Here is a 27,951-nt window from a genome sequence, read left to right as displayed (position 1 = left end):
TGCATGGGATTCTTCCATCCTAAGTATTTCATATTTCATGCTGCACTGACATTTTTCTCAATGTTGAGAAGAATATTGTTTTGTTTTACATTGTCTTTAGATAGAACTGCCATTGAGGAGAGACTAAAGCTTTCAAAATGATTGAAAAAGCAGCTGCACTTTACATTTGGTTATTTGGTACCCGATTCTGTTGAGCTATTGTGTCAGACCAGTTAGTTTGGGTGGATTGTTGAGAGTTACAAGGCTGATAGTTATTTAAGTATGAGATATGTGAACTGAAATTAAATTGAGATTTTTCAGATGAGCCTGAGATGATCCTTCTGTGATGATGAAGGAATTATTTCATATGGTCAGTTTCATTAAGTGGGAGAATTAGTAGAGGAACAATGGTTTTTAGATCTGTATCTATAAATTCTTGGTCAGTTTCTCCTCTCACACTTGTTTTCCCATAATTTAATTCCATTAATTTCAACAGAATAGTTACTGATTTACACGCCGTAAATGGGATTAGAATCAGGTCTTCTAGGGCCATTGTTGTTTCAGTGCTCCGTTGAGGGAGGACAGGCATACTTTAACTTAGTTTTACTTTAATCTCTGCTTGGCTGTGGAATCTTGGAAAGCCACCTGGCGAAAAGGAGCGCTTGCTTCAAGGACCGATTTTTCGAGCTCCCCCAGCCCTACTTGAGAAGCAGTGGTTTTATTAAGCGTGAGCTCATAAATCTGTAAAAAAGGTGAATGCCACTGCCAGTTTTAATAGTTGGCATTTTCTTTTACATTGCAGTCCTCCTTACAGGCCTTGTTTTGTTTTGTTGTTTTTTTTTTAAATGGAGGATGTGTTTTGGGAAGGGTCATGCTTTCATTTTCAGGCATGCCATAAAATGATCCATAAAATGTCTTAGAACCTTTCCTGCCTGAAAAAAAATTCTCTCTTTCCCCCAGTCGTGCTGCTGCAGTTATCACTGCAAGTGCTCAAGCTAGATTTGTTATGATTTAGAAGAGGAGGTTTGGTGGCAGAGTGTTCTCCGTAAAGGGCTTTCAGCTTGGAACCTGCTTCTCTACCTTGGTCCGAAATAGTTCAGTTCTGTTGATCTTCAAAGCATTCTCCAAGGGACATCTATTCACTTAGCCTTTTTCAAAAGGGGGGTGGAGGGGACCATGATCTGTGGATCTTAATTCAGCAAGATGGTTGTCATGACTTCAGTGAGACTATTTAAATACTTATAGTGTGAACCTGCTTATGTGTTTTGCTGGACCAGGGCTGATAGTTGAAGGTTTGTTGGCTATTGTATGGCTGCTAATAATTTATCATGTTTTTGCAATTTGTGTCAAGAACATCTAGAGTTTCAGCAAGATACTTTTAAAAAATATTTAATGTGTTTAAATAAATAAATTTAAATATCCAGGTAACAGCAAAGACATATTTAATAATTTAAAGTAATCTATTTACAGTCTCTGAAAAGGTCAGAACATTTTCATTAGAACAAAATTCTAAATCACTTTTCAGTCACCACAACCCCAGGTTCCATAGGTTTGTGTACAGTCCAGATTATTTTTTTCATCAACATGGGTTTTCCACAGGTGTAGTGAGGCCCTTGGAGACATGCTTCTTTCGTATAGGACAGAAGGCTTTATCTTTTTTTATAGGAACTCAGTGTTGTTCAATGGAATCCACCCTGCAGGGCAGGAAACCCACCTGTAGGAGAGGCAGAATTTTAAAGCTCCAAGACTGTACTTCTAGAGATTAATGACTGCATCAGAAAGACTGGCTGTCATGCACAGAGCTTAATTTCAGTATCTAAAATAAAACTAATGAGAAATTGAAGGAAATCTGCATACATTAAGAACCTCACATGTTTCCACTTAAGATGACATTTCTTCTCTCTTAAAACTCTCCCACCCAAATACAGTCACCAATGCATCCATAGTGCAGCCACCAAAATGTCTTTTTGTCATCTTCAGATGGAGATGTGCTCACTGGAGCACTTACTATCATTGGCAGACATTCTTCATTTGCATTCAGCTTTCTAGTCCTGAGAACTACCACTGCTTGATACAATCAAACTTTCCGCAATGGAAAGCTGCCACAAATAACACTCCAGTTTTTTACCCTTCATTATTAATCAGCTGTCAAAAGCCCTTGAAATAAGTTGAATGTAAAAAATATTGCTTTAATATTTTTGTAGATTTTTTTTTTAAGATCTTTGATTATGTACATTAAGAGCTACGATCTGTGTAAATAGCCTTCCTGTGTTTCAACTCCCCCCGCCCCTTGGAATCTCTTGTGTGATAAATAGCAAGGCTACTGCTCAGCATGTACCAGCACCTGGGAATAATCATGCAAAAATAACAGTGAGAAACGGCAGAGCGTCTGTTCTTGACATTAACTTTCCTCAGGTTGACAGACTGCCACCACCAGATGTTAAACTTATGTGCCTTTTTTCCACTGGAGATGGCGGCCTTCATGCCTCTCTCTTTTTAACTCTAATAGATTACATCAGTTCCCTTTTGAGCATTCATAAAAAAAACTTGTGACACCACACTGATCACTGAGAACTATCACTTTATGATTATCAAGCAATCTTTTAAAATAATTTTAAATTATTGGAAACTGGAGCACTATTGAAGCTACACACAACTTTTATTATGAGTGAGGAAATGTTCACTTCAAGCACAAACTGGGAAGGACAGTAAAATCTTTCTCTCTACCAATGATTTTTTTTTATATTAATTCCATAGAGCAATCTTTCCTTTTTACTGTAGTATTCACCTTGCAGCTTTTTTCCCCCTCCTGGGTCCTTATGGCTGTATTGTATTTTTAACAATAAAATCTAAATATTTATTTATTAGTAAGTGGAGAGAAACTAGAAATGAATAAAACTATTTATAACAATAGCTAAACGGGTACAGTATCAGATGTGCACTTTGTTCCCTTTCAATTGTTTGTTTTCCCATTTCCAAAGTATTACAAAGTGTGCCATATTGTCTTTGTCCATTTAAAATATGTCCTTTTTTCCCTAGCTCTGCAGAAGCAAATATTTAGTGTTTCTCTTCTCTTTGTGATGAGTACATCCTATAGAAGAATGATGTCATCTATGAAACAGGAATTTTCCCAGCTGCAAATCATCAGTCCAACAATTCATTTAGCATTTTTCAATTTTATAAAGGCACAGGGCTCAAATTCTCCTTTGCAACTGAGCTGCACTCAGCATAGGAGGGAAATACGTAGAGGCTTGTGTGTGCCAGTTATGACTTTCTGGTTCTGTGCCAGCGTGAGTTAGAGCAGGTCCATGTGCTCTACCTCAGCTAGTAGTTCCCCTCCACCAGGGAATGCTCTGCTGGCAAGCTACTGTCAGGATCTGTGTAGCACAGAATCCATGTCTTTTGAATGCTGTTCATACATAGCTATTCTTTTATTTCATATTTAGTTCAGGGAAATCTTGCAATGATCAGCTGTTGGGGAGTCAGCCGGTATTTGAGCTGCCTGCTTCAGCCCATGCTGCAAAGCTTTCTTTTATTATTGCCTACCTCTGCAACTTTGATGGCAGAAAGATAAGTGTAAGGATGCTAGGATCTGATTCTGTACTGTATCACATCATTTTTATGCCACAATAACTCCATTAAAGTCAGTAGACTCACCGTGGTGTAAACCTGGTGTAATGAAATGGAAAATCAGGCCTTCAGTTTTACAAATTGCTGTAATATTTGCATTCTTTGATTTATTTTTTTCCCTCTCCATGTGTAGTGTTATCTTGTATGAAACAAAATTAATTTTAAACCATTACTGCAAGACACTAAATAGTGTATAATATTAAAAAAAAATGTGTGCAAATTGCTTTTGTGCATGTAGGTCAGACCATTACATATCCTGCTTGTACCTGCAAATGCATTTTACATATACATAACTAACACATGTTGAGAAATGCAATAACATGCAAAAAATGTATACATGCAGAATTGTGGGTAAAAATTTAGACTGTGCTTTTCGGAAGTTTGGTCCACTATGTTTTTAGCTCAGAAATGTTGTTAGTTCTAATGTGATAAGTATGTTGGACAAGAATCTGATCTCAATTACATCACTTACCCCAGTGTAACTGAGATGAGACTCCAGCCAGTTATCTTTACATTTCATCTTGTTCGTGCCCTTGCAATCATAATTTCCTTCCTTTTTGTTTATGAACAATTAAGATGAAGAATAAGTGATTTTTAAGGAAATAATTTCAGTCCTTACATATATATTTAGAGTTGTGTGCATAGCTAGATAGTGTCAATTTTCAATTGTATGAATGATGCTTAAAAGAGAAATTGGCTGTCTTTGTTGTTTGAGTGGAACAGATTACAATTTTAAGAAGTTTTTCATCATTTTATATTTTCATTAGATTTTTCTCCTCATGAACATTCTGGGATATAAAGAATATAGATATTAGCATGTGCTCTGTAATCTCCCTCCCTCTCTGTACATTTGTCAACTTGGCTTTAAAAGAGTAACCATCAGTGTGATCTGCTTTAAGCTGCATTTACATGAAACATAAATCAAAACATATAAGGATGTGACTTCTAAATGCCTTTATTATCAGGGATGCAGAACAGTAAAGGAACATAGAGGTAAAGAAATTTTATTACAGGTTTGAAAGCAGGAAACTTTTAACATTCAAATGGTGAAGTGTTTCTTGGTTGAGTCTTGGCTAAGATGTACCAAATGAACATTAGTTTATCCTTTGAATGTACAACTGTATTGCAGGATTGTTTAACTGTCATAAACAAAAAGCTGACAGGATGCTTGGTTCAGCTGTTTAACTGGGAGCTCATTTCCTCATTTTTTATTTCCGTTTTTATGTGATGAAGAGAACATTATGTCCGTAGTAAAGTACTGAGCTTCTGAAATGCTTAAGGGTGAATATGTGACTGAGCATGCAGAATGGAAAACTAAAACAAATTCCCATCACATAACTAAGGACTTTGCTAAGTTAGACCAAAATGCTCAGCACCTTGAGGATCAAGCCCCACATGCAGAAAAATCTCCTGTTGCACAGGTATAATTAACTGCAAAAATGTGGTGCTGTTTTTAAATCAGCATATAGTGTAACTGTCTAATTAATTTTATTCTTCTAAAATGTATATGTTGATAAGCCTTATAAATTAGCGGGATAGTTGTGTTGTTAAAAAAAAAAGTCATAATCTCTGACATTGTATGTGCGTAGATAGTAGATAGAATTCTGTCCGAGTGTTATCAGCTGGATGAGCCTAATGTGTTTTAAATGCTTGAATGACAAGAGATCATGTTTCATGGCATAGGAGTATTTGAGTTGTTCCATGTACATCAGTGCTGTATGGTGTACAGAAGAACATGGCATTTCTATGTCTTTGTACTGTCTTCATAAGTGTTTTTCTTAAGGAAGAAAAATGCTGTTCCCATTTTGCAAAACTAATTTCCATCCACAAATCAGTCTTCTGCCGGAGGCAAGAAAAACAGTGGATTTAATTCTTTTTTTATTTCATACTAGTAGTCTAAGGCCACAGGGAATATTCTTTTAGAACTTTAGTGTTTTGTCTTGTTTAGCAAGACAGATTTTCTATAATTTTTTCATATGCAGCATGTGGGATCCATGTAAAAAAAATGAGTGCAAGACTGAAATCATCCTATGATATACTAAATACCTATGTACTCTACAGTTGATACAACTCTAAGCAAACTGATTAAAAAAAAAAAATCTCTCAGCACCATTATAGTAAGTTTGTTTGTTGTTTTCAGGTTGACCCCCTGTTTACAGTGCCTGCACCTCCACCTCCGATTTCCAGCAGTATCACGCCTCAGATTCTGCCTTCCTACTTTTCCTCATCTTCATCCAATATTGCTGCACCAGTTGAACAGCTTTTGGTACGGACTCGTTCAGTGGGTGTAAATACTTGCGAGGTTGGAGTAGTAACAGAACCTGAATGCCTTGGACCCTGTGAGCCTGGGACCAGTGTGAACTTGGAAGGGATTGTGTGGCATGAAACCGAAGAAGGTAAATTGTGTTTGTTTGTTTTTGGTTTGGTTTTTTTCATTAGGCTTGTATATTAGATAGGTATAGTAGGGGACTTACCCTGTGGTACCTGTCTGAGGTGGTTCAAGACTATTCAACTCCCATCACCTGCAGTGTCTGTCACAGTTTTATAAATAAGTTACTGAGGGCTTGTCTACACTTACATTTTATAGTGCTCTAACTTGCTGGCTTAAGGGGGTGAAAAATCAGCCCCCTGAGCACAGCAAGTCTGAGTGCTTTAAAGACACTAGTGTAAACAGGCTCCGAGACTGGGAGCTCGGAGCTAATCCCCTCGTGGAGGTGGATTACCAGGAGTGCTGGGAAAGCTCTCTCCCAGCGCTCGCGTATGACCACACTCGCACTTCAAAGCACTGCCGTGGGAGCGTTCCTGCGACAGTGCTTTGAAGTTATCTCTGTAGCCATGCCGCGAGCCTGTTCATATCCTTAAAAACATTGTTAAAATCTGTTAACTGACTTTGTATAAAACTGAGTGATCAATTAATGACGTAGTTAATCATAATATTAAGAAATCATTAGCAAAATAGAGTTTTATTATGTGTCTTTCTTGAGGGGTATGTATATTATGAGTGTGCTCCTATGAGTGGTACAGGTGAAAACAATAAAACGGAGCAATTCCGGCACCAGGCACCTTGATCATGTTTATATAATGAAAGCTATTCCAAAGACCTGTATTAAAATTATTCCTAAGTTATGTTATCAATTATTTGCATTTTGCTTGTTTGAAGTGCTAGCTAACCCAGTCTGATTTCTCCAATATCCTTAGATGGCACTTGGCCATATAGGAGTGCTGTAGAGCTTTGGGGAATATGAGCTGCTGATTGGCTGGTGATTTAGAATAAAGTAAATAGAGAGAGGATTATGCTGCAATATGCAGATTTTTCCATTTTCATTTCTAAATGCTCATTATAAAAATTTGAGTTTCCTGTTGTTAATTACAGACGCTCCCTGGGTTACGCAAACCCGACTTATGGAAGAAGTTCTGTAAGCTGCTTTTTTTTTTTTTTTTTTTGGCACGTAATTGTCGGAGATACGTTCCTGGCTTACGCAAGGAGTTCTGGAATGGAATGCTTGCATAAGTTAGGAAGCTTCTGTATAGAAATACTGTATGTGTACTTCAAACCATTGCAAGTTTTGATGTAATAATAACTATAATAATAAGGTATTTCCCAAATTATGGCTAAAAGCTACTACAAGATCCTATTGTGAGTATTGTCTCCTGTTTGTTTTCAGGTGTATTCAGTTTGTAGTGGTTTAACTTCCTCTGCAATGAAAACCAGATTATTTATAAAAGTACATAATGAAAGAATATAACAGTGCATCAGTTGATAATATATCCTGACATCCTTGAGATATATGCACAATGGCATTAGGTCCTTTGAAATGATATATAAGACCTCACCAAAGTGCTCTACAGTGTCCTCTGAAAAATCAATATAGAGAGTCAGATTTACCTGCTTTTATGTGCTCTCATCCATCCATCTTTCTCTCTCAGTATGTCTACAACAGATTCATAAGGCAGATTGATCCTTTTAGATTGTTTGTAAAGCACAGTATAAATTCTGTTTTAGAATATTCCAGCAGAGATGGCTGTCCTTAGCAGCTCCAATCTTCTCTTTACTGGTCTGCATTAACCAGTGTTGAAATGTGTGGGTGTTAACTGTGGTGACATGAAAGAGCAGTACCTCTTAATAGTGTTATTCTTGCTGAACAAACTAAACTTCTGACCCCCACTGACTTTAAGAAGCCCTCCTTGTTAAAGCTCTAGGGCCAGAAATATAGTATTTTATAAAGTTCTAGCACACTCGCAAGGATGACATTCCATTTGCATTCTCTCAGTGCTCTACCAGTTTAAAGCACTTGTTGTTGTTTATTAAAAATTAATGCCCAAATATCATTAACCTCTCTCCATCCTGCATAAAACACTCTTCTAAAACAATTGAGGAAGCAATGAAATTGTGAAATAGTTTTGAATGCCTGTGAATCTTAATATGGGTTTACGGATATTATGTGGTAGGGTTGCAGGGGTAAATGTCTACATGCAATGCAAAGAAGTAGAGAATCAGGCTCTTACAGCCTCTGCCCTGGAGAGTTTACCTGTATCTTCATGTTAGTGCCTAACAGGTTTGTGGATAGTGCTAGAATAATGATTAATAATAAATGTTATGCCCTATCTAATACTAGCAACTCAATAATGGTAGTGTAGCTTGAGCCTAAATTGCGTGAAAGGAGTAAGATCATTTGTATGGTTCGCTCTAGGAAAAAAAGAAAAAAATCAGACCCTGCTTAATGGAATATATGATTACTAATCTGGATGTTTGGTTATTCTCTTACCCTTTCCCAAAACAGTGTACCTGTACAACAGTGTATTATGAAAAATTGCCTACAGATGATTAACTGTCCTTTATATTTTAGTTTTGACATTTGGAGCACAGGTGCATGCATTTATTTAGCTGTTTTTTCAAATTTGCTCAAATTTCACATTTTCACAGAAGGTCTATATTATAGCTTGCATGAATCCATGTGTGCTGAAATTTGTCATAATCCTTTTATGAATGCAGGGTGCACATGGGCCTTTTATTTAATTTTAACGTTGGGTTTATTATCAGGTATCTGTTTTCTCTAGTTATGATTTTGACTTTTAATTAGGTCAAAGCCTGACCTTTTGCACTACTGCTTTAAATCTAGAGGAACTCCACTGAAGTCAGTGAAGTTATTCAGAATTTTCACCAGTGTAACTGAGATCAGACTCTGGTCCATTGTTTATAAGGCACAGTTGAATTTTGGGTTTCTTTTGTCACCCTGGCCTCTTATGTTTTTTCATCTTTCTTTCCCCTTTGCTTCAAAGCCCATTACAAAAAACAAAAACCTACAATGTGGCTTTTTCAGGGCACGATGAAAGAGTTGTAACAGACTAAGATGTGAGAACTTGGACAAAGGTCAGAAATTATGAGAAATTTGAATAATTTTGTGTGTGATCTAGCCATTTGGTAAAATGAGTTGTTTAATGATCAGCATGTGCTTGTAGGATGTCTGCACATCCTACATCCTTCTGCATGTGGGAACTATGAACCAAATGTGCTTGCTTAGGAGCTTTCAAATGCTAGCTGTGGGAATGCAAACACAGAGAGGATGTGGCGGTTACAGCTATAATGAGAACAGTTACAGTGGGTAAAGGAGATGAGTTGATATTTTATTTGGAGTTCTTTGCTAAGTCTAATACATACTTTTTTCTAGACAAGAGGACGTATACTTGGGAATTAATGTTTTGAAGATGGCTAATATTTGAAATAACTGGTTCCCTTTTAGGATCATTACACAAAATGTCACATTCTGCACGTTCTACTGCATTTGTTCTCTTTGTCTAGGGTCATAAGAAGGCTGTGGTTTTATTAGTCTTGTTTTTAGGGTAGCCGGTCCAAAGCAAAAAAACACATCGGGTTTCAAGCAATATTGTGGCTGATACAAAGAGAGAGTTGTTGTTGTTATCCTATTTTTCATTTATGCCAGGCCAATCAATCCAGTCAGTTTGATAAGAAGATTTCATACATAAGACCATTTTTTCCTCTGACTGTTTCAATTTTAGGATGTGGGAAGTAGACAATTGAAATCTGTCACATTTTATAATGGGGCTTTGTAACTAAATGTGGCTGTGATTTCACCAACTATAATTTTTACCAAATGATGATTATCATATGGGTATTTCTTAAATGGTCTAAGGGTGTTCAGTTTGCACATATGTGTACTGTAGGCATTTACTGTTCCCATCTCATTGTTTGGCTGGGACTTGGAATGTTTTCAATGTGTTTTTAATTGTTGTGGAGGAAAAAGAAAAGAGGAGGAACTGGTGAGGCTACCTGCTAGTAGTGGTGTGAGGAATAATTTATAGGCAAGTCAACCTGAAACTTGGCAGCTGATGTGGATATTTGGTATTATAAAACTATAAACTACAGTTTTAGGAACATTTAAGAATCACTGATAAACAGCAGTGTGGTTTTGTTTTGTTTGTAGCTAACATTGGACATTTTCTCTTGGAAACAACTGTTAAGAATGCATATTTTTAAATTTAGAAATAAGGTTAACCTTGAATGCTTTAATTGACTTCTGTTAAAATGCTTCTAAAGAATGCAAAAAGGCAGTGGGCTTCTAGGTTCATACTGCTTGGAGGAAATAAAAATCACCTACAGAAAGGGAAAACCACTTACCAACTTTCTAAACTGCTTAGAGGTTGTTTTTATTATTTTGTTTCTCACAGTCAGTTGCCCTGGGTTATGTCCTGCTTTTGGTGCTGCATCTAGTAGTGGAGTCAGCTGTTAGCTGTGAGAAGTACTTATGCTGATGATTACTCGTTTGCCTGAAAATGGATCAGGAAACAACCATCACTCACTTTGCTACCTTTGTGTGCAGAACAAGCTGTCAACATGTGGTGTTCAAGTTCTCACCTTGCTGGATTGACAGTTTTCCTCTTTGTGGAATTTGGGTATAATTTGTTTTTGTCATTATATAATAAATAATGGAGAAATGAATTGTATTTTTGAAAAGAGTTCTGTTGTCACCGTTGGCATGTTCTCTTTATAATTGAGATTTGTTCTCAAATTTAAACCCTAGGAATCTGAGGTTTGTTTTCATTTCATTATATTGGTTCTTATTAGAGATGAAATGGGGTCTGCGACTAGGGAATTGGGCTAAATATTTCTCAATGTTTATTCTGCAGCCAGTTCTGCCATAACTTTGCAGAAGAGCACATAAGGAAACACCTTCGTTCACATACAGGCATTCCCAAATCTATTATGGAAGGCTTTTCCAACTTCCCCATCCAACTCTTCTGAGTGTAGGTATGGTTTTGAAAATATAGTTACTATACAAAACTGAGAATTCCCTTCCCGCATGGTTTTGGTTTTACAACGGTATTTAAAGGAACACAATCAATTTAAAATCTATTCAGTTGAAATTTACCTGAAGTTGTTTACCTGACCCTGAATCCCCTTAGCAATTTTGAAAAATTGTTTTCTCTTCTTTTTTTGGTGTGCAAGACCCACATGTGAAAAACTCACAAATACAGTCACTTGACTATAGTAGAACAGTGAAGCTCACAATACTGAAAGTACTGCCATATGCCCAAGTAATCAAATGCAAAAAATAAAGAAAAATAATTTTTTGTTTCTCTGATCTCTTTGTTAGAGGAATCTTAGGTGCAGGGCCATCCCTAGCCATTTTGGTGCCCTACACAGCCCCCCCCCCCCCTGCCTCTGTGTGGGGGTGGGAGGGGGCTGGTCCCAAGCCTCTGCAGGGGGGAGCTGGTCCCAGGCCTCTACCGTGGAGAGGGGGAGAGGGAGGGAAGGTGATAGTCATGGTTGATAATGCTTCATGGAGGTGATAGATGGTTATATTTTGCCAGCTTCAGTCAAAGAGCGTGGGCCAAATCCTGCTCAGTTGACTCATGTGAGTCATCATGTTGACTATAGTAAGTAGGATTTGAGCCACAAGAGGTGTTCTAGACACACACAGCTCTTCCATATTTAGATTTGAAATTTTATCTGTCATGTCTTTGCAACCTGTAACAGTATCTGACCAGCAAGCTAATGTACCTAGAGAGAGTGATTATTTTGCAGACTGTTTTCTTGCTGTGTATTATTGTTTGAAATTACTATACCTGTAAATAAAATATCAGCCCTAGAAATGACTTGAGTCTGACACCTAGTGAGTGTCATATAGAAACGTATACAGAAGTATAGATGATGTACCCTCACAGTGGGGAGACAAAGAGAGTTGTATAATCACCTATGTCTCAATGGAACTATATCGTGCAAAAGGAGGCTGGGAAATTGTTTGTGGACAGAAATAGAGCATCTGAGGAAAGTCTGTTTAAGCGGCAAAGGTGAGCACAGGCTAGTCATTGAGTTGAAGATATGACATGGAAGAGATTAGGTAATACAGTGAGGTTGAAGATATGACATGGAAGAGGTTAATAGCAATTAGGCTGTTCTGCTTAATTGACAAATATCATGTACATTTCTCTAATCAAAGTGTGTGTATTTAGGAAGGGATATAGACTCTCATGATCGGGCATAAGCCAGCGTCTAACCAGTAGGGGTTAGGAAGAAACTTTCTCTGTTAAAAGATGATTCGATAACAGGAATTTCCATCGGGTTTTTTGTACATTACTCAGAAGCATTTGGTGCTAGCCACTGTTTGGGACAGGATAGTGGGCTAGTGAACCCCTGGTGTGATCTAATCTGGCCAGTAATTATGTTCCTGTATATTTCATGGATATAACAAATCTGTCTAAAACCCAAGTTGTCTTATTGTTACATCTTAAGCAGAAAGGTAATAACTATTGGCTTGGTCTGAAGTAAAGTGCACAACCATTGGTTTCCAAACTAAAATGGTGCTTTTATTTAAGACTTCTCCAAATTGTTTTGATCGGAAATGTATGTTGTAACAAATTGGACCAAACCATAATTTTAAAGCATAAACCCTTAGTCTTCATTGGAGCCTTTGGATCATGTTTTTTGCAATACAACAGTTTTAAAACATGAAGGGCAGGTCTACACTACAGTCGGGATCGACGCTCTGAGATCGATCTACCGGCGGTCGATTTAGCGGGGTCTAGTGAAGACCTGCCAAATTAACAGAAAATCGCTCTCCAGTTGACCCCGTACTCTACCCTCAACGAGAAGAGTACGGTATCCCCCGTGGTAACTCGAAGTAAGGTACGTTGACTCCAGCTACGTTATTCTCTTAGCCAGAGTTGCATAGCATAGGTCAACTTACCGCGGTACTGTAGACGTAGCCAAAGAATGACTCTTCGCTACTCCATTCCTGTACTTGCAGCAGGACTGGAGGGTTGTAGGTAGATGGGATAAAGATGCCTTCAAGCCACCCCATGTATTCGGGGGCTGCATGGGAGCCTGCTCAGCTCCCTTTGGAAGTTGAAGCAAAATAATTTACATTGTTTCCCAGGACCACCTGTGGGCTCTAGGAAGCAGAGAATAGTGGTGGAGCCGTACACTCTGGCCACGCCAGATATGGCCCGCAATTTAATTCCCCTACCAGAGATTTGAAACAGGACTAAGTGTAGAGCCCATCGCATCTTAGTGTGTGATGATATAACTTTGCATGCCAAAATTGAGAGCCATCTTGGCCATTTATAAAGCCAAAATTGGTTTCTCTTGTGTGACATCTGTTTAATGCAGTCATTAGCATTACCCCCTACTTTTTTTTTCTTCTTTTTCTTTCTTTGTTAGAGATGACCTCCATTTTTTAAAAACTGTGTTTGTGCCCTTTTTTCTTTTGCTTCTTTGTTGTTTATAAAGGAAGCCTGAAATGTGTGGTGGTGTATTTTTCTTTAAAATTCCCTTTCTAAATTTGTTTTTTCTGCTTGAATTTTTTTAAACTATAAAAATGGCCGAAATGTCAAGTTGGGTTTTCCCTGAAGTAGCAGGAAGAGCCCTTCTGTGTGTACCAGAACTGTGTATTTTGACCTCTCATAATTTCATTATGGGTGTTGAGTCTCTCACAAAGATGTCCTTTTCTAAAATACTCAGTCATTAAAATTAAATTAATTAGTGTTAAAAACAAAAAAGTCAATACAAATTTTAAGCAGCCAGTTAAAATACCTTTCTCCTCTCGGTTGCCCAGGTTTCAGTCTGTTGAGTCTTGTAATATCATCACAAGGCTATACCATTGTACATGTTAGACAAGACCTGAATACCTAATGAAAAACATTTTTAAAAGGAAAAAACCTTTCATGCTGTCTTCTTGTGCTATTAAAAAAAAATCCCTCTTCACTCCCACACCTCCCCTAAAACCCAACCACACACAAGGGCAGTGGCTTTTTTTTTTTTTTTAAACTTGACTAGTCACCTTTAAGGGAAAAGTATTTAAGAAACGTGCGTAGCCACATTATTGCTAAATACATTAAATTCAACGTCAAAATATTGCTTCTCATTAGCATTCTCATTCTCCTTCAGCCAATTTATACTAGAGAAAGAAATCCATATGACACTGTTTAATATGCAGGTTGTGTATCCATACTGATTCATATTCATATTGACTGATGCAGATGTAACGCTAAGCAGAGCATAGCCACAGTTTTTACTGACTGTATTTGAAATAGCTGACCAAGAATATCTAAGGTGTCTTATTTACTAAGGGCAGTAAAGGCCAGCTTCTTTAAAGGGAACCAGCAAATGCCACTTTTCACAGCTCAGTGAAAAGATTAAGTGCAGCTAAATGGGTATAACCCAAGGCACAGAATGTGAAAAGCTAGCAAATTGCAGTCAATAGTTACATAAAAACCTGTTTCTTGCAAGACTGCTGCAGTGCAAGACTCCCTGCTCTGCTCATACATACATAGAAAATTATTCCTTGTTCAAACAAACATATGGGGTTGGGGAGGGTGCCTAGAAAGAGGAAGGAGGAAGATTGAGATTGGAAACAGTGGCTTGGAGCTATTTGAGCATGAAACTGAGCCTGCTCCACCAAACAGCAGTCCCTTAAGACCAAGAAGCCAGTCAGTATTCTAAAGCAAAATCACACAAAGCAGTTTTTTACGACTGACACCATTTCATTATAAAGTACTCACTGCATGTTCTACTCATGTTTATAGCAGGCCATCAGGGCAGAGTGACTGCAAAGCAAGAATATATTTTTAACGTGCATGGGTATTTTTTAAACTAATGAATACCATCAAAGAGAGGAATGAAAACATAGCTGAAATAGCATATGCACCTAACTTGTTACAGAGATTAAACAACTTCTTTAAAAATTACTTACTGTAAAAAATACCGTACAGTAGTGGTGACAAGTGTTTCAACTATCTTGGCTACCTTTAGGAATGTTTAATCTCTTCTGAACTGCATGTTAAACTGTTGGTGTTGGGTTACAGTAGGCAATGGGGGAGGGAGAAACAAATTTGGTTCCCCTTATTGCTGGAGGTGTACGTCTACATTAATATGAATTAGTATGTAGATCATACAGACAGTGGTTCTCAAACTTTTTTTGTTCGCAGACCACTTGAAAATTGCTGAAGGTCTTGGTGGATCACTTAATGATCTTTCCAAATGTTGTTTGTACCGTTAGCTAACTATTGTAAAGCGCCTTGAATAAAAGCGCTATATTAAAAAAAACTTCATACAATTTTTTGTTTGTTTGTTCTACAAATAAAAGCACACAACTCATATTTTAATATCAGTAGTTTTACCTTTCTAATGCGATGGATGTGTCCTCTTTCTTGCTGCGGCAGCCCCCCAGCTGGGGCTGGGAAGGAGTGGAGGGGTCTCCCCCGCCACAGCCGCTACAGAGCTGAGGCTGGGAAGGAGTGGAGGGGTCTCCCCCGCCACAGCAGCTACAGAGCTGGGGCTGGGAAGGAGTGGAGGGGTCTCCCCCGCCACAGCAGCTACAGAGCTGAGGCTGGGAAGGAGGGGGGCCGTCTCTCTCCCCAGCAGCTACAGACCTGGAGCTGGGGAAAGTCGCCTCTTTTTCTGGCCACCGCAGCCCTGCACATCTAGGGTGACCAGATGTCCTGATTTTATAGGAACAGTCCCGATTTTGGGGTCTTTTTCTTATATAGGCTCCTATTACTCCCATCCCCATCCCAATTTTTCACATTTGCTGTCTGGTCACCCTATGCACATCCCAAATTTCCCCCACCCCCTCTTCTCACCCCACTGCCTCCTCCCACCTACCCCCTATTCCCCCCAAGGCCACCACCTCACCTTACATGTGCGTCTTCTCCAGGGTCCAGGCATCTCATTAGTGGAGCCCCGCTTTCGCGCCTTCACTAATTAGGTATGTGGACCTTCATTTTCTCGTGTGCAGCCGCCCAGGAGTGCACCTTAGAGGGAACTATCCGTGGACCGCCTGAATGGAACTCGCGGCCCATTGGTGGTCCGTGGACCACAGTTTGAGAACCTCTGCACTAGAGAATAGGAACTTTTCCTTTTGTAGTTCTCTTCCCCCCCCACCCTTTTTTTTTTTTTTTTGCCACGTAGTCAAAACCTGCTGTCAGGATAGCGACTGCTTTTCATGCAGTGAGGTGAACAGAGTTTGGCCCCTAATATTTTAGAATTAGCAGCAACTAGCTACTGATTTTTTTTTTTTTTTTTTTAAGCTTTAGGGCATATTAATAATGAATCTGGTAGTAACCGCTACTTGGCAAGAACCGCTGCTGCTGACAAAAGAAAATCCAAAGGCCATGAGGGACAACTCAGTTCAGAATTTTAAAGTAATGATGAATCTTTGGCCTTCAAATTATGTTTTTGTTCTGAAAGAGGGAGTGTGAAAAAGGAGAATGGGGTGGAGAAAGAGAGAATATCAACTGAAGAAAATTTCAAGGGAAACGGCTTGCTTTGCTTTGGACTGAAAAACTGGGTCTAGTTTTATTAGTCAGTCATAGAGTGTAAGGCCAGAAGGGACCATTAGATCATCCAGTCTCACCTCCTGTATATCACAGGACACCAACATCACCCTGCACCTGCACACTAAACCCAACTGAAATGAGACCAAAGTATTATAGCCCACAGGAGACTAGAGCATTAAGTGATACAGGCAAAGAAGTGGAAGGGACCCCTAGTTGCATCAGTGCCTGATGCCCCTGCAATAGCAGAGGAATGACCTAGGGTATGGCTACACTTGCAAGTTGCAGCGCTGGTGGAGGCTTTCCAGCGCTGCAATTAGTAAGTGTCCACACCTGCAGGGCACATCCAGCGCTGCAACTCCCTGGCTGCAGCGCTGGCCGTACACCTGGCTCCGCATGGGGAATAAAGATTGCAGCGCTGGTGCTGCAGCGCTGGTCATCAAGTGTGGCCACACACCAGCGCTGTTATTGGCCTCCAGGGTATTAGCAGATATCCCAGAATGCTTTTATAAATTACTCTCTTTGTTTTGTTATGCAGCATCTCTTTGTTTTGTTGTTAACTCGGAGCGTAGCTCCGTTGATCCTGGAGCTGCTTATCTACAAACACAGCTCCTGTTTGCTGTGTTCAATCTGTGAACAATCAAATGAGATAATGAGGCAGGCAGGGAGTGAGTGTTTGCTTGACAGAAACGGGGCAGAGGGGAGAGAGGGGGGCAGAGGGGAGAGAGGGAGTCCGTTGGTTGCAGGCTGTTTGCAGTTAAGAGTTAAGGGTAAGGGATCGGGAACATGTTCTGATTTTTCAAGGCAGGAAGCTAAACACACAGTGTTGGCTCCAAAAATCCACTCTCTCTCTCTCGCCCGCTCCCTGACACACTACGCCCCACCCCACCCCCCTCTTTTGAAAAGCACGCTGCTGCCACTTGAACGCTGGGATAGCTGCCCATAATGCATCACTCCCAACAGCGCTGCAAATGCTGCAAATGTGGCCACACACCAGTGCTGGTAGCTGTGAGTGTGGCCACACACCAGCGCTGGCCCTGCACAGCTGGACGACCAGCGCTGCAACTACCAGCGCTGCAGATTTGTAAGTGTAGCCATACCCTCAGGCCATGGCTACACTTGCAAATTTGCAGCGCTGCAGCAGGGTGTGAAAACACACCCTCTCCAGCGCTGCAAATTGTGGCACTGCAAAGCGCCAGTGTGGTCAAAGCCAGGTGGAGTACGGACAGCGCTGGGAGAGCTCTCTCCCAGCGCTGGCGCTTTGACTACACTTAGCACTTCAAAGCGCTGCCACGGCAGGGCTTTGAAGTGCAAGTGTAGCCATAGCCTCAGTGAGATATACCCAGACAATCCTGGCAAGTGACCCACACCCATACACTGCAGAGGAAGGCGAAAAACTCCCAAGATCACTGCCAATCTGACCTGGGGGAAAATGCCTTCCCGACCCCACATAATTAGATCCTGAGCGTGTGAGGAGAAACCAGCCAGCCAAGCACCTGAGAGAGAGAGAGAGAGAGAGAGAGAGAATACTCGGTGCTGCCTCAAAGCCCGACCCACCCCACCCATGTCTCATCTCCAGCCGTGGCCATCTGTGATGCTTCGGAAGGAGATAAAAATAACTTTCCCAGATTACATGAGGGATAGGAGGGTGAAATCCCTTCCTGAGCCCGGCCAGTGGCTGACTGAAACCCTGAAGCATGACCTTTACAAACAAAAGACATACACTGGAAGTGAGCCCCAGGGCTGTTGAGGACTGTCCCCTACCATCACAAGCAACCCATTCTACAATTTCACTCATAAAATTAATATTGCAATGGAAACTTCAGTCAAGGTTCATCAAGTCTTTTGTCCTAAACTCCTCTAGATTTGTGGAAAAAACACAACATAAAATCTGATTAATCCACAGTTCTTTCCAGTATGACTAAAATTCTTCCTAATCCTTTGTTCTAAAAAAGCATTAATCAGCGTTGAAGGTTTTTTGTTTCATCAAAACTCAGAGGGTTTGTTTGTATTTTCGTTTAACTGTTACCTTGATGCAGACTCTTGAATCTCATATAGATATTTTTAAGTGAATGTAAATACAGAAATGAGGAAGTTGTCCTCATGTTTCCATTTTTTTAATAAAGGGAAAAAAATATTTTAAAAATCTCTTTTCCCATACAGTTTGTAGCTGTCATTCTTTTTAATGTGTGTGACTTATTTGCTAAATAGTCGCTTTTCAGGAAGGTCAGAGAGAGATAATGACAGAACACATTGCATTATGTTTTTCTGTATTTAAGTAGTTTGACTAATTCAAAAGCAGCTGTAGGATGTATGTTGTTTGTTTTCATTTCAGCAGAAGTAGGTCAAGCTGTACAAAAAAGGGAGACTTTATCAGTAGCATGAAGATCTCCATTCATAAAACTGAGCTGAAGCTAACTGTCAATAGATAGTGATTCCGTATCTTGTGCTTAACATTAAAACAATGGTTACAAGCAAAGACAATTCCAGAAAAATCTTCAATTAATCTGGTGCTGAAAAATTCACTTAAAAATTTCTGTCCTTAGATAGGACAATGTTTTATTAGGGTTTACTGCTTGCTTTCCCTTGCTGAGATTGACTTTACCACCAGACTTGTTCATATGCTTTTGTGTAAAGGGAGCTTTCGTTCAAATAAAGCTAGCTTTTTCAGTGCATCTGTGCAACGTCCATTTGGAGGACCTAGAAATATAAAGGAGAATCTCAGATTTAATTAAACGAGTGTGTTTTCCAAACTCTTTTCCTTGGGAGGTTTGAAAGCTTGTCATTGATTTTTTTCATAAAGTTCACAAGTTGGTTCACAAATTATTTTCCAGGACTGGTCTCTGAAGTCTAGAAGAATCATGGATCTGGGCCCTTGCATTTTTTAATGAAAACTCCAGATCAGTTCACACCTGCAGGGAGCATTTGTGCCCAAGCTACTGCTGGTGGCACTGGAGCCTCTACAACCTTCTTCTGCCTGCATATGAGCATAAGAAGGGGAAAGTCAGTAGAGTAAGAAACACCATGATACATGCTACATCATGCTACATGATGCTGAGAACAAAAGACTTATCACATAGGTCAGTATTTCCAACCTTGGGTCCTTGATGTTAGGCATCTAAATTGAGATGTTGAGAACCAGAAGCTTCCATTGACTTGGTGCTAAAATATAGACCTGCATACTTAACTGTATACATCCGAGCTTGAAAGTATTTGCTTAAACCTCTCTTTGCCTGTCTTTTCTTTAGTGTATAAAGGGGATACACCCAGCCTCCCAGGAGTGTTGTGACTATTAAGAATGTAATGTTTGCAAGCACATCAAAATCCCCAATGGCTGAACTTTCCAGTCACAGCCTCAGAAATGTAGCTTATTTGGGTAACTGTCCCTTGCTAAACTTGCTGAAAGTTGACAACTGTGCAACTGGGCTTCACTTCTTTTGTAGCAAGAACTAGTTAAGATGGGAGATAAACATCATGTTTTTTCACCAGTTTCTTTGTAACCACGCTGACTAGCCAAGATTTGTTAGAAACCATATTAACTGGAACAAAGTTGAAACACTGCTCCTTAATTTGTTCCAGTGTGGAAAAAGCCAAAGAGAGCAAAATAATTCTCCCCACAAATGCCGCCACCACCACAAGTCTGAAAGCATCCCCACACTGCTTTTCCAATCCAATATGAGCCTTCCACATTGTACGGGGCACTTTCCAACAAACTAGCCTATTCACAAATTTCCTATGGACACCTGCAGCAAAACCCTCATATCTCACTTGACAGTAGTGTCCCAGAGGCCTATTATTCCATCTGAGCACTGCATGTCTTAGCAGCACGAGCTGCTCCAATTGATATCTTTAACTATTTCTTTCCCCGGCAGACGAAGGTTCTGAAGGGCCTCCACCCTCTGTTTTGTTAAACTAAGGCCTGGTCTACACTAGGGGGGGGTTCGATCTAAGGTACGCAACTTCAGCTACGCGAATAGCGTAGCTGAAGTCGAAGTACCTTAGTTCGAATTACTTACCCGTCCTCACGGCGCGGGATCGACGTCCGCGGCTCCCCCATCGACTCCGCCACCGCCGTTCGCGGTGGTGGAGTTCCGGAGTCGACGGGAGCGCGTTCGGAGTTTGATATATCGCATCTAGATGAGACGCGATATATCGAACTCCGAGAAATCGATTGCTACCCACCGATATGGCGGGTAGTGAAGACGTACCCTAAGACAGGCCTGCACAACTCGTAAAGCGGCGAGGGCCACATTCCTCCAAAGAAAACAGGTGAGGGCCGAAACCTCCCGGCCCCGCAGAAACACCCTGCCCCAGGGCCGCCCAGCCCTGCGGAAACAAACCCTCCTTCCCCAGCGCCGCCCCACCAAAACAGCTGTGGGCCAAAAAGGAAGGTTGGGGGTGGGGAGGTGATACTTTATTTTAAATCAACCAGGGGCTCAAAGCTGAAGAGGTGGCTGGGAGCCCTCAGGGGCAAATTAAAGGGCCCGGTGCTCCGGCAGCTGGGGGAACCCGGCAGAGCTGGCTCTAGGTTTTTTGCTGCCCCAAGCAAAAAAAAATTTGGCTGCCCCCCGTCCCAGCCCTGGGCTCCCCCCTGTAACTCCCTGCTGCCCCAGTCCTGGGCTCTCCCCCCATCCATACCCTCTGCCGCCCCAGCGCTGGGCTTCCCCCTTTCCTCCCCACCAATGCCCTCCCCCCACCCCGCTGCTGCCCCAGCCCTGGGCTCCCCCCACCAATGCCCCCCCCCCCCACATCTCCTGCCGCCCCAGCCCTGGGTCACTGGTAACTCGCTCCCAGGGTGGGTCATTCAGCAGGAATTTTGGATGTGCACAAAACACAGACAGGATTGGTTCCCATATGGTTACAGAACTGCAGTAAAGTGGAACAATTTTCAGCTTGTGTGATTGGAGGATATCTGGATGCATATTATAAGACTGTCCTCCATAAATGAGGAAAAGTTGAGGTGCCTTTATTATTCTTTTGTTCCACTCTTTCTTTCTATGGGGAATTTGCCAATGCAATATCACTGTCTTCCTTTTAAACAAACAAAAAGGCAATGGCTGTTGAAAATAGCAGTTCCAGTCCTAATAAGCATTTCTTGCTCAATTTTATCCTACTTTTTCTACAGCAAGTTACAGTGGATCAGTATATTTGATTTGGGAGAAATGAAGTAACAGCTGCCCAAACTGAGCTTGAGCACTCCTGAATTTTGAGGTGTTCAAATCTGGAAGGCAGGTGCTGGGGGGGCGGGGGGGGTTGGAGGGGGGAAGGGGGCTGTGGGCTCCGCGGGGGAGCATGGCAGCAACGTATCTGGAGCTGCATGGAGCCAGACACGCTGGTCTGAGTGGCACGGTAAGGGGGTTGGAGAAAGGGTAGGGGGTTCCGGGGGACAGTCAAAGGACAGGAAGCAGGGGGGGTTGGATGGGGCGGAGGTCCGGGGGGGCAGTCAGGGGACAGGCAGCAGTTGGATAGGCATGGGAGTCTCAGGGGTTCATCAGGGGACAGGTGGGGGTGAGGTCCTGAGGGGAAGTTGGGGGGGATCTCAGGAGGGGGCAGTTGGGGACAAGGAGAAGGGAGGCTTAAATAGGGGCTGGGATCCCAAGGGGCAGTTAGGGGCAGGGGTCTCGGGAGGGGGGAATCGGGGGACAAGGAGCAGCGGCATTTAGATAGGGGGTGGGGTCCTGGGGGGCAGTTAGGGCAGGGGTCCGTGGAGGGGGCAATCAGCGGCCGCGGGCCGGGATTCAAAGGGCGCTGGGCTGCCCTCCGCTGTGGGCAGCGCAGAGCCCTTTGATTCCCCGCCGTGGCTGGGATTTAAAAGGCTCTGGGCTCCCCACGGCTGCGGGCAGCGCAGAGCCCTTTGATTACCCGCCGCCACTGCGGGCAGCGCAGAGCCCTTTGATTCCCTGCCATGGCTGGGATTCAAAGGCCTCTAGGCTGCCCGCAGAGCGCCGTGTGCGGGGGATTCAGCATCCCCCCGCGGGCCGCACAGTGAGGCTCTGCGGGCCGCATGTTGTGCAGGCCTGAACTAAGATATGTTTCAAACTGCTGACTAGAAAAGCAGTGGGCTCCAGCATGACATTTAACCCATGTTTTGAATGACTGTGCTATCTTACTGCTAACTCTTCTGTATTAACAACAGAAATGAGTTAGTGAAACATTTCACTCATTTATTTCCTGATTTCAGCCTGGAGGTTTTCCCACAAGAATAGGTAGACAGTCTCTTCTTGAGATAGAGATTAAACTAAAAGGTGACAAATGATTACTCTCAGAGGTTTGGATTTTTCCATTGATGGTGTATTTTTATGAAACAGGAAACTAAGTTAACCCATTTCTTCATTCTTATCCTAATTCTGTCGGACCAAGTGTCCTTATTAGATTAGTAGAAACGAAGTGGGGGGCTTTTTCAGAGGAGGTAGGAATTCCCAGCCTGGTGTTGCTCCAGGGGTGAAGGTGATGCTTGGGTTACAAACTGTTCTGTTGGTCTAGACAAGAAATGACAGGAAATAAGCTAGAGAAAATGTTTTTGTATCCCTAAAGCGTTATCTGAGAAGAGCACAGTTAGTAATGTCGTTGTGAAAAGCAGGCTCCATTTGGACAGACAGCTTGATACAAGGAAAACTGCTAATTTGTTTTCGGCTTCAAGGAGATTTAGAGTCTTTGCATCCTTGGCAGTAGCACACAGTGTAATTGTTTCCCTGCTCCTTAATCATCAGTCTAGTTGCATTGGATTAATGTAGCTAGGAAAGTCTGAAATGTTTACTGAATTTGCTGTACCAGAGTCCTCATTCTGAAGGACACGGAGAAGTTGTATAAGGACTATTCTGACTTGATGGTATATTATGAAAACACACTTAGCTTGTGTCTAATAACATAACCTCACACAGAAAGGGGGAAAAATTCAGTTCCTGGGTATGGAGAGGTGACAGAACTATCACCTTGTGTTGGCGACATTATTTATATCTTGCATATTTCACATAGGGGCATTCTGCAAATAATACCTTTGCTTTAGTCTACAGTGCATTTTCTGTCCCCCATTTCCACAAACTCATTTGATAACCCTATAATTCAAACACTTTTTAGAACCCAAATGTATCCTGGGAGGTTTGTTCATACTCCTTTATTCACAATTTGGCATTGTTTGTAGACAGCAAGTGTTTACATTTTTAGAATTTGTGCTATTACATACCATTGGTCATAAGCCTAGATATGCTCACCAAAAATGGTCTTTAGAAAAGGGAGATAGCATATTATTGAGCAATTAATTTGTTTAGTCAGTCCAACGGTAAAGCTTGGGTCGGCCTTGAAGGGTAAATTTCATTGCTGGGATACATTCTTGGCTATGAATGAATGCAATAATAATTCTTGCTTTGAACCTTAAAATGCACAATAGACACAATAACTCTAGAGTTCAACTTTACAAGCAGAAGGGGCTGATTTATGGGCAGCTGTTGAAAATGCTTCTAGGCAAATTATTTTTAAATCTATGAATTAAGAACCTGTAGTAAATTAATTACTGTATATTGGTGCAGTGCTAAGTTGCCTACAGCTATGCAAGACTTTATTTTTAATCTATAAATTAAAAACTTGTAGTAAATTAAATAATGTATATTGGTGCAGTAATTTACTATGAATTGATAATAACTTTCAGTTCGCTAGCAGAGGGATCAAGATAAAACTGTTTCCTGGTCTGTGGTAGCTTCTTGGTGCAATGCCTTTTTAATGGCAGAGGAAGGGAAGAGTTTTTCTTGCTATTCATTGTTGAGATGGTTTTCCTAATCTTTTCAGTGCCAGAAGGTTTATTGATCATCATAAGGCATCCTGTTTTATTAAAGTTGTATCATGGAATCTGCTTTCTAAGGAGTCCTTCTGAGAATTAGTTGGAGAAAAAGCAATTTGCTTGTATTTTACAATAGTTAACAGGCCAAGCAGATGGGAAAGCAGACCTGAAATAGTTTGGTTGGCTGCCTGCCACCACTCTGTGACTTTTGATTTGTATGGATATGTAACAGTTTTATTTTTCTCTGTTTGGAAGTGTATGTCTGTAAGTCTTGGGAAAATTAATCCTTGGTTTCCTGTGAAATGTGCACTCGTAAAACAAATGTTGTAGCAATGTGCCATGCAGACCTTGCATTGTGTCAATTACCAGGCGTGACATCAGCAAACTCCTTAAGCTGTCAAAGGCTAGAGTAGTTTTCAAAGGCATCAACTGTTCATGGGTTTTTTTCAGAAAAGAAATACAAAAATGGCAACATTCAGAGCTACAGTACATCACAGTTTTATTGTTTGATTCTCCTCCTCCTCAAAAGGGTTGGGATCATTGTTTCTGCCATAAACTTGTAATTCTATTTGACCATCCGTATTTTATGAATATGAAATAAAACAAAACATTAAATGTGTAAAATTGGCACAAAAAGCAAGTGTGACTCACTCATGAAACTTTGGGGTGAGCAAGAAGATGTTAATGAATCTAACTTTATTCACCCCTAATATTTGCTAATTCTCCTCCTCCCAAAACCTGTTTAAAAAGCAATAAACATTTGATAACTAAGATATAGACAATGAAATTGCCATTAAGTACAAGCCAAGAGCCCTATGTTTCAACACTAAAATATGCTAGGAATTTAGCATATGACAGACAGCTTGGGTCATAGTTCCTTTCTGTAGTTTTTCCCCTGGAAATCTAAAGCATGAAGATTCTCACCGTTCAGCATTTGAATCTTTGAGATCAGAAGGCCCTTCCTTCAAAGAGTTTCATATTGTTATTTAAATGGAAATTGGCTCTATCCTCAGTTTGACTATGATCATTTTATGTTTAGCAGCTTTTGGACTTTCATTATTTCAGTTTTGTGTTTCTGACAGAGAGGGTGATTTGGGAAATGACAAAGACTAATTGCTAATTTGGAGCCAGTTACTTGTGGTACGAGTTGACAGCTTTTTGGTAAGGCATACAAGTTCTTTGAGAAACATGTGTTTTTAAGTAAATTATTCTGCTTTTGTAATCATCTGTCTCTCCTTTACTATAAAGTTTCACATCTGGAGTAGTTTTCTCTTAGACAACTGAATGTTTTCATATATTGTAGACTATACGGTAAGCACAAACCATGGAACTGGATCAATTCATTTGCCTTAAAACATTTAGTCTAATATAATAATCTCTGGAGAGGCAAAACCTGGATCACAGAACTTTGAATCTGGTTCAGATTGACAGTGTTTAGATAATAATCATTTGTCAGTGTTTTCTACTGTAATCCCCAATACTTGTGGGGGGAAAATATTATAGTTCCATATTTTCAGAAGACAGATATAGCAGACATTGACTCATTATTTCTTCATCCTGTCTTTGTTGAATTGGCTTCCATCTCACTGTGCTGTCCGGACTATTACCTTCAACTGCCTCCTTTGTGTGATGAGGAAACCAAGAGCTTTTACAGGAGATAGTTGTTTGCCAGGAAAGCCTAAAATATTTTCGTTAGCAAACAGATTGACAAAATAAAAGTAGCAAAATTGATCTTGAAGGGGGAGTAGAAAATCGGGCATGTTTCCTGTGTCTAGCAACTCAGTACTTGTTTTATTAAAAAAAAAAAAGTGTGATTAATATGGATACAGATGCCTGCATTTAGGATTAAAATGTCTGTTTTCATACTAAAATGTTAAACAAACCCCTGAAGATTAGGTCAGTCAGACAAACAAATTTATGTTGTAAATTCATGCAGATAAGATGAACGTGTAAAAGGATGGGAGGTGATTATGGATCCTAGAAGAGGTGATTTAGCATCAATGTGTTGGATGTCTCCACTGTTTCTTGATAATCTTAGTTGCATCCTCCCATTCATGTGTTTACCCTATGGTGGGTTTAGACCACCCAGCAGATCTAACCTGTAGCGTTTTTCTCCATTTCCCCCCTCAAATCTACAGTGCATGTGTACTCATGTTTTTGCTTTCCATTCACGGAGGTATCCAGCTGGGAAAATATAGTGTGTACAATACTCTCTGCCTTCAACTGACATTTCTCATAAATTGCAACAGAAACACTGCTATCAGCAGCTTAATAGCAGGTAGAATACAGCTCTACATATCAAGTCTCAGCAGGATACAGAAACTATGGTTACCAAATTTCCAAAGAGAAAGCGGGTGTGGGAGGGAAGTTTCTATATAAGAATAACTGAAAAAACATTGAAAACGGATTCATTGAAAGCTGCCTTTTAGAAAAGGGCTTATAGGGGCTGACTCAGTGGCTGCAACACTCTCACTTTTTGCTGAATTGTTATTTTTGAAGACCTCACAAGAGGGTTTTGTGGTTAAGCAGTGCAGTAAAGCCAACAGTCTTTCCCCTTCAGTCCTTTAAAGGAAAAGCTCTTTGATAAACTCAGTGAAAAAGGGTAATGGTTAACTGCAGTTCTAATATGGGGTGATTATGGTGAAGACAGAAGTTGTACTCAAGCTCAGCCAGAGATGCACACCTGCAGGAAACATACTTTAGTGGAGAGGTGACTAATAAATCTCCCTGCCTCTAGTAGGGCTTAATTAATTCATCATCATATTGCCCCATGATCTGTTTAGACCCTTGTCTTCTGTAAACAAACAAGATGAAGGAAAGTACATTGGTAGAAGAGTATCAAGAATTATCACAATATATGAAGTGCATATTAAAATGTGAAGTTGTAAATCTGCTTTTCATAGATTTCTTTTGCAAAGCATTCATTATTTATTTTTTATTTCAGTCACATGGTAAAGTTCATTTAGATCTAGATGAATTTTCTGAACTAAGAGGGCCCTGTGATAAACTGATATTGGTTTATTCCACTTTCCTTTGTCATAGAAGGAATTGCTGTGAAGTTAGTATGTAATCCTTAATTTTTTTTTAGACCTAAAACTAGTCATATTTAAAACAACATTGATGGAGGGGAGGTTGTATGCATGTAAGAATGACACTATTGTGAATTAAATAGAATGGGAAAGATATGGCTAAAATTCTTAATAGATTAATGTGGACCACAAATTACAACAAAGGATTTCTCATTCTTACATTAGTCATACTGATAGAAGGTAATAAATGTGTTTACTAGACTCTGGTCCCACACTGTTTGCCGTGGTGACTTCTTTCTGAGGGCCAGCTTTTTGTCCAGCGTGCTTACAAAAATAAATAAATAAAACTAAAAGGTGTAATGTTGAATGTGTGCTTTTCTTCATCACTTCCCTTTTTTTCTGTAAACCCCAGCAGAATCCAAATGGAGTGATCTGTTTTATGTTAGGTATAAGCATGTTATTTTGCTGAATATTAGTCTGCAGTTGGCCTGACATTCAGTAACCCTCCTAGAGGGTGTGACAAGTGTGGCTTATAATACTTAAAGGCTAGATGTAAAGACTGCTAAAAGTCAGAGCATGAAAATTATACTAGATACCTACCAGTCAGAATATCTACTCTACTAGCCAGCGGCTGATAGGAAAAATAAGACCCACTTTCTGTGGACAACACGCTGATGAACAGCCCAGCTGTCCTAAGGGAGAGGGTGCTGGTATTTCTACTAGAATGCTGTGCCTGGCCGCTGCTCG

General features: G+C 40.5%; 1 protein-coding gene and 1 long non-coding RNA gene across 6 annotated transcripts in view; one reads left to right on the top strand and one right to left on the bottom strand.

Moving 5' to 3' along the window:
• The window catches only part of ZNF608 (zinc finger protein 608), a 106,974-nt gene that overhangs the window by 39,352 nt on the left and 39,671 nt on the right, over positions 1–27,951 (top strand). For 4 of the 5 annotated variants that reach the window (XM_045021823.1, XM_045021820.1, XM_045021821.1 and 1 more), the window contains exon 3: positions 5,750–6,005. In XM_045021823.1, coding sequence (XP_044877758.1) covers positions 5,750–6,005 — 256 coding nt within the window. Of the gene's footprint in view, positions 1–4,865; positions 5,031–5,749; positions 6,006–27,951 lie in introns of those variants that run through there. The other variant, XM_045021825.1, reaches the window with a different exon arrangement.
• Positions 10,249–15,884, bottom strand: LOC123373067. Its single transcript, XR_006580545.1, has 4 exons — positions 15,761–15,884; positions 14,629–14,673; positions 13,661–13,755; positions 10,249–10,395 (listed from the first exon to the last, which is right to left on the bottom strand). It is a non-coding gene; the product is annotated as an uncharacterized LOC123373067 (long non-coding RNA).

This window comes from Mauremys mutica, chromosome 6 (assembly GCF_020497125.1).
Source record: "Mauremys mutica isolate MM-2020 ecotype Southern chromosome 6, ASM2049712v1, whole genome shotgun sequence".
Classification (NCBI taxonomy): domain Eukaryota; kingdom Metazoa; phylum Chordata; order Testudines; family Geoemydidae; genus Mauremys; species Mauremys mutica.
This window is presented reverse-complemented; position numbering and strand designations above follow the sequence as displayed.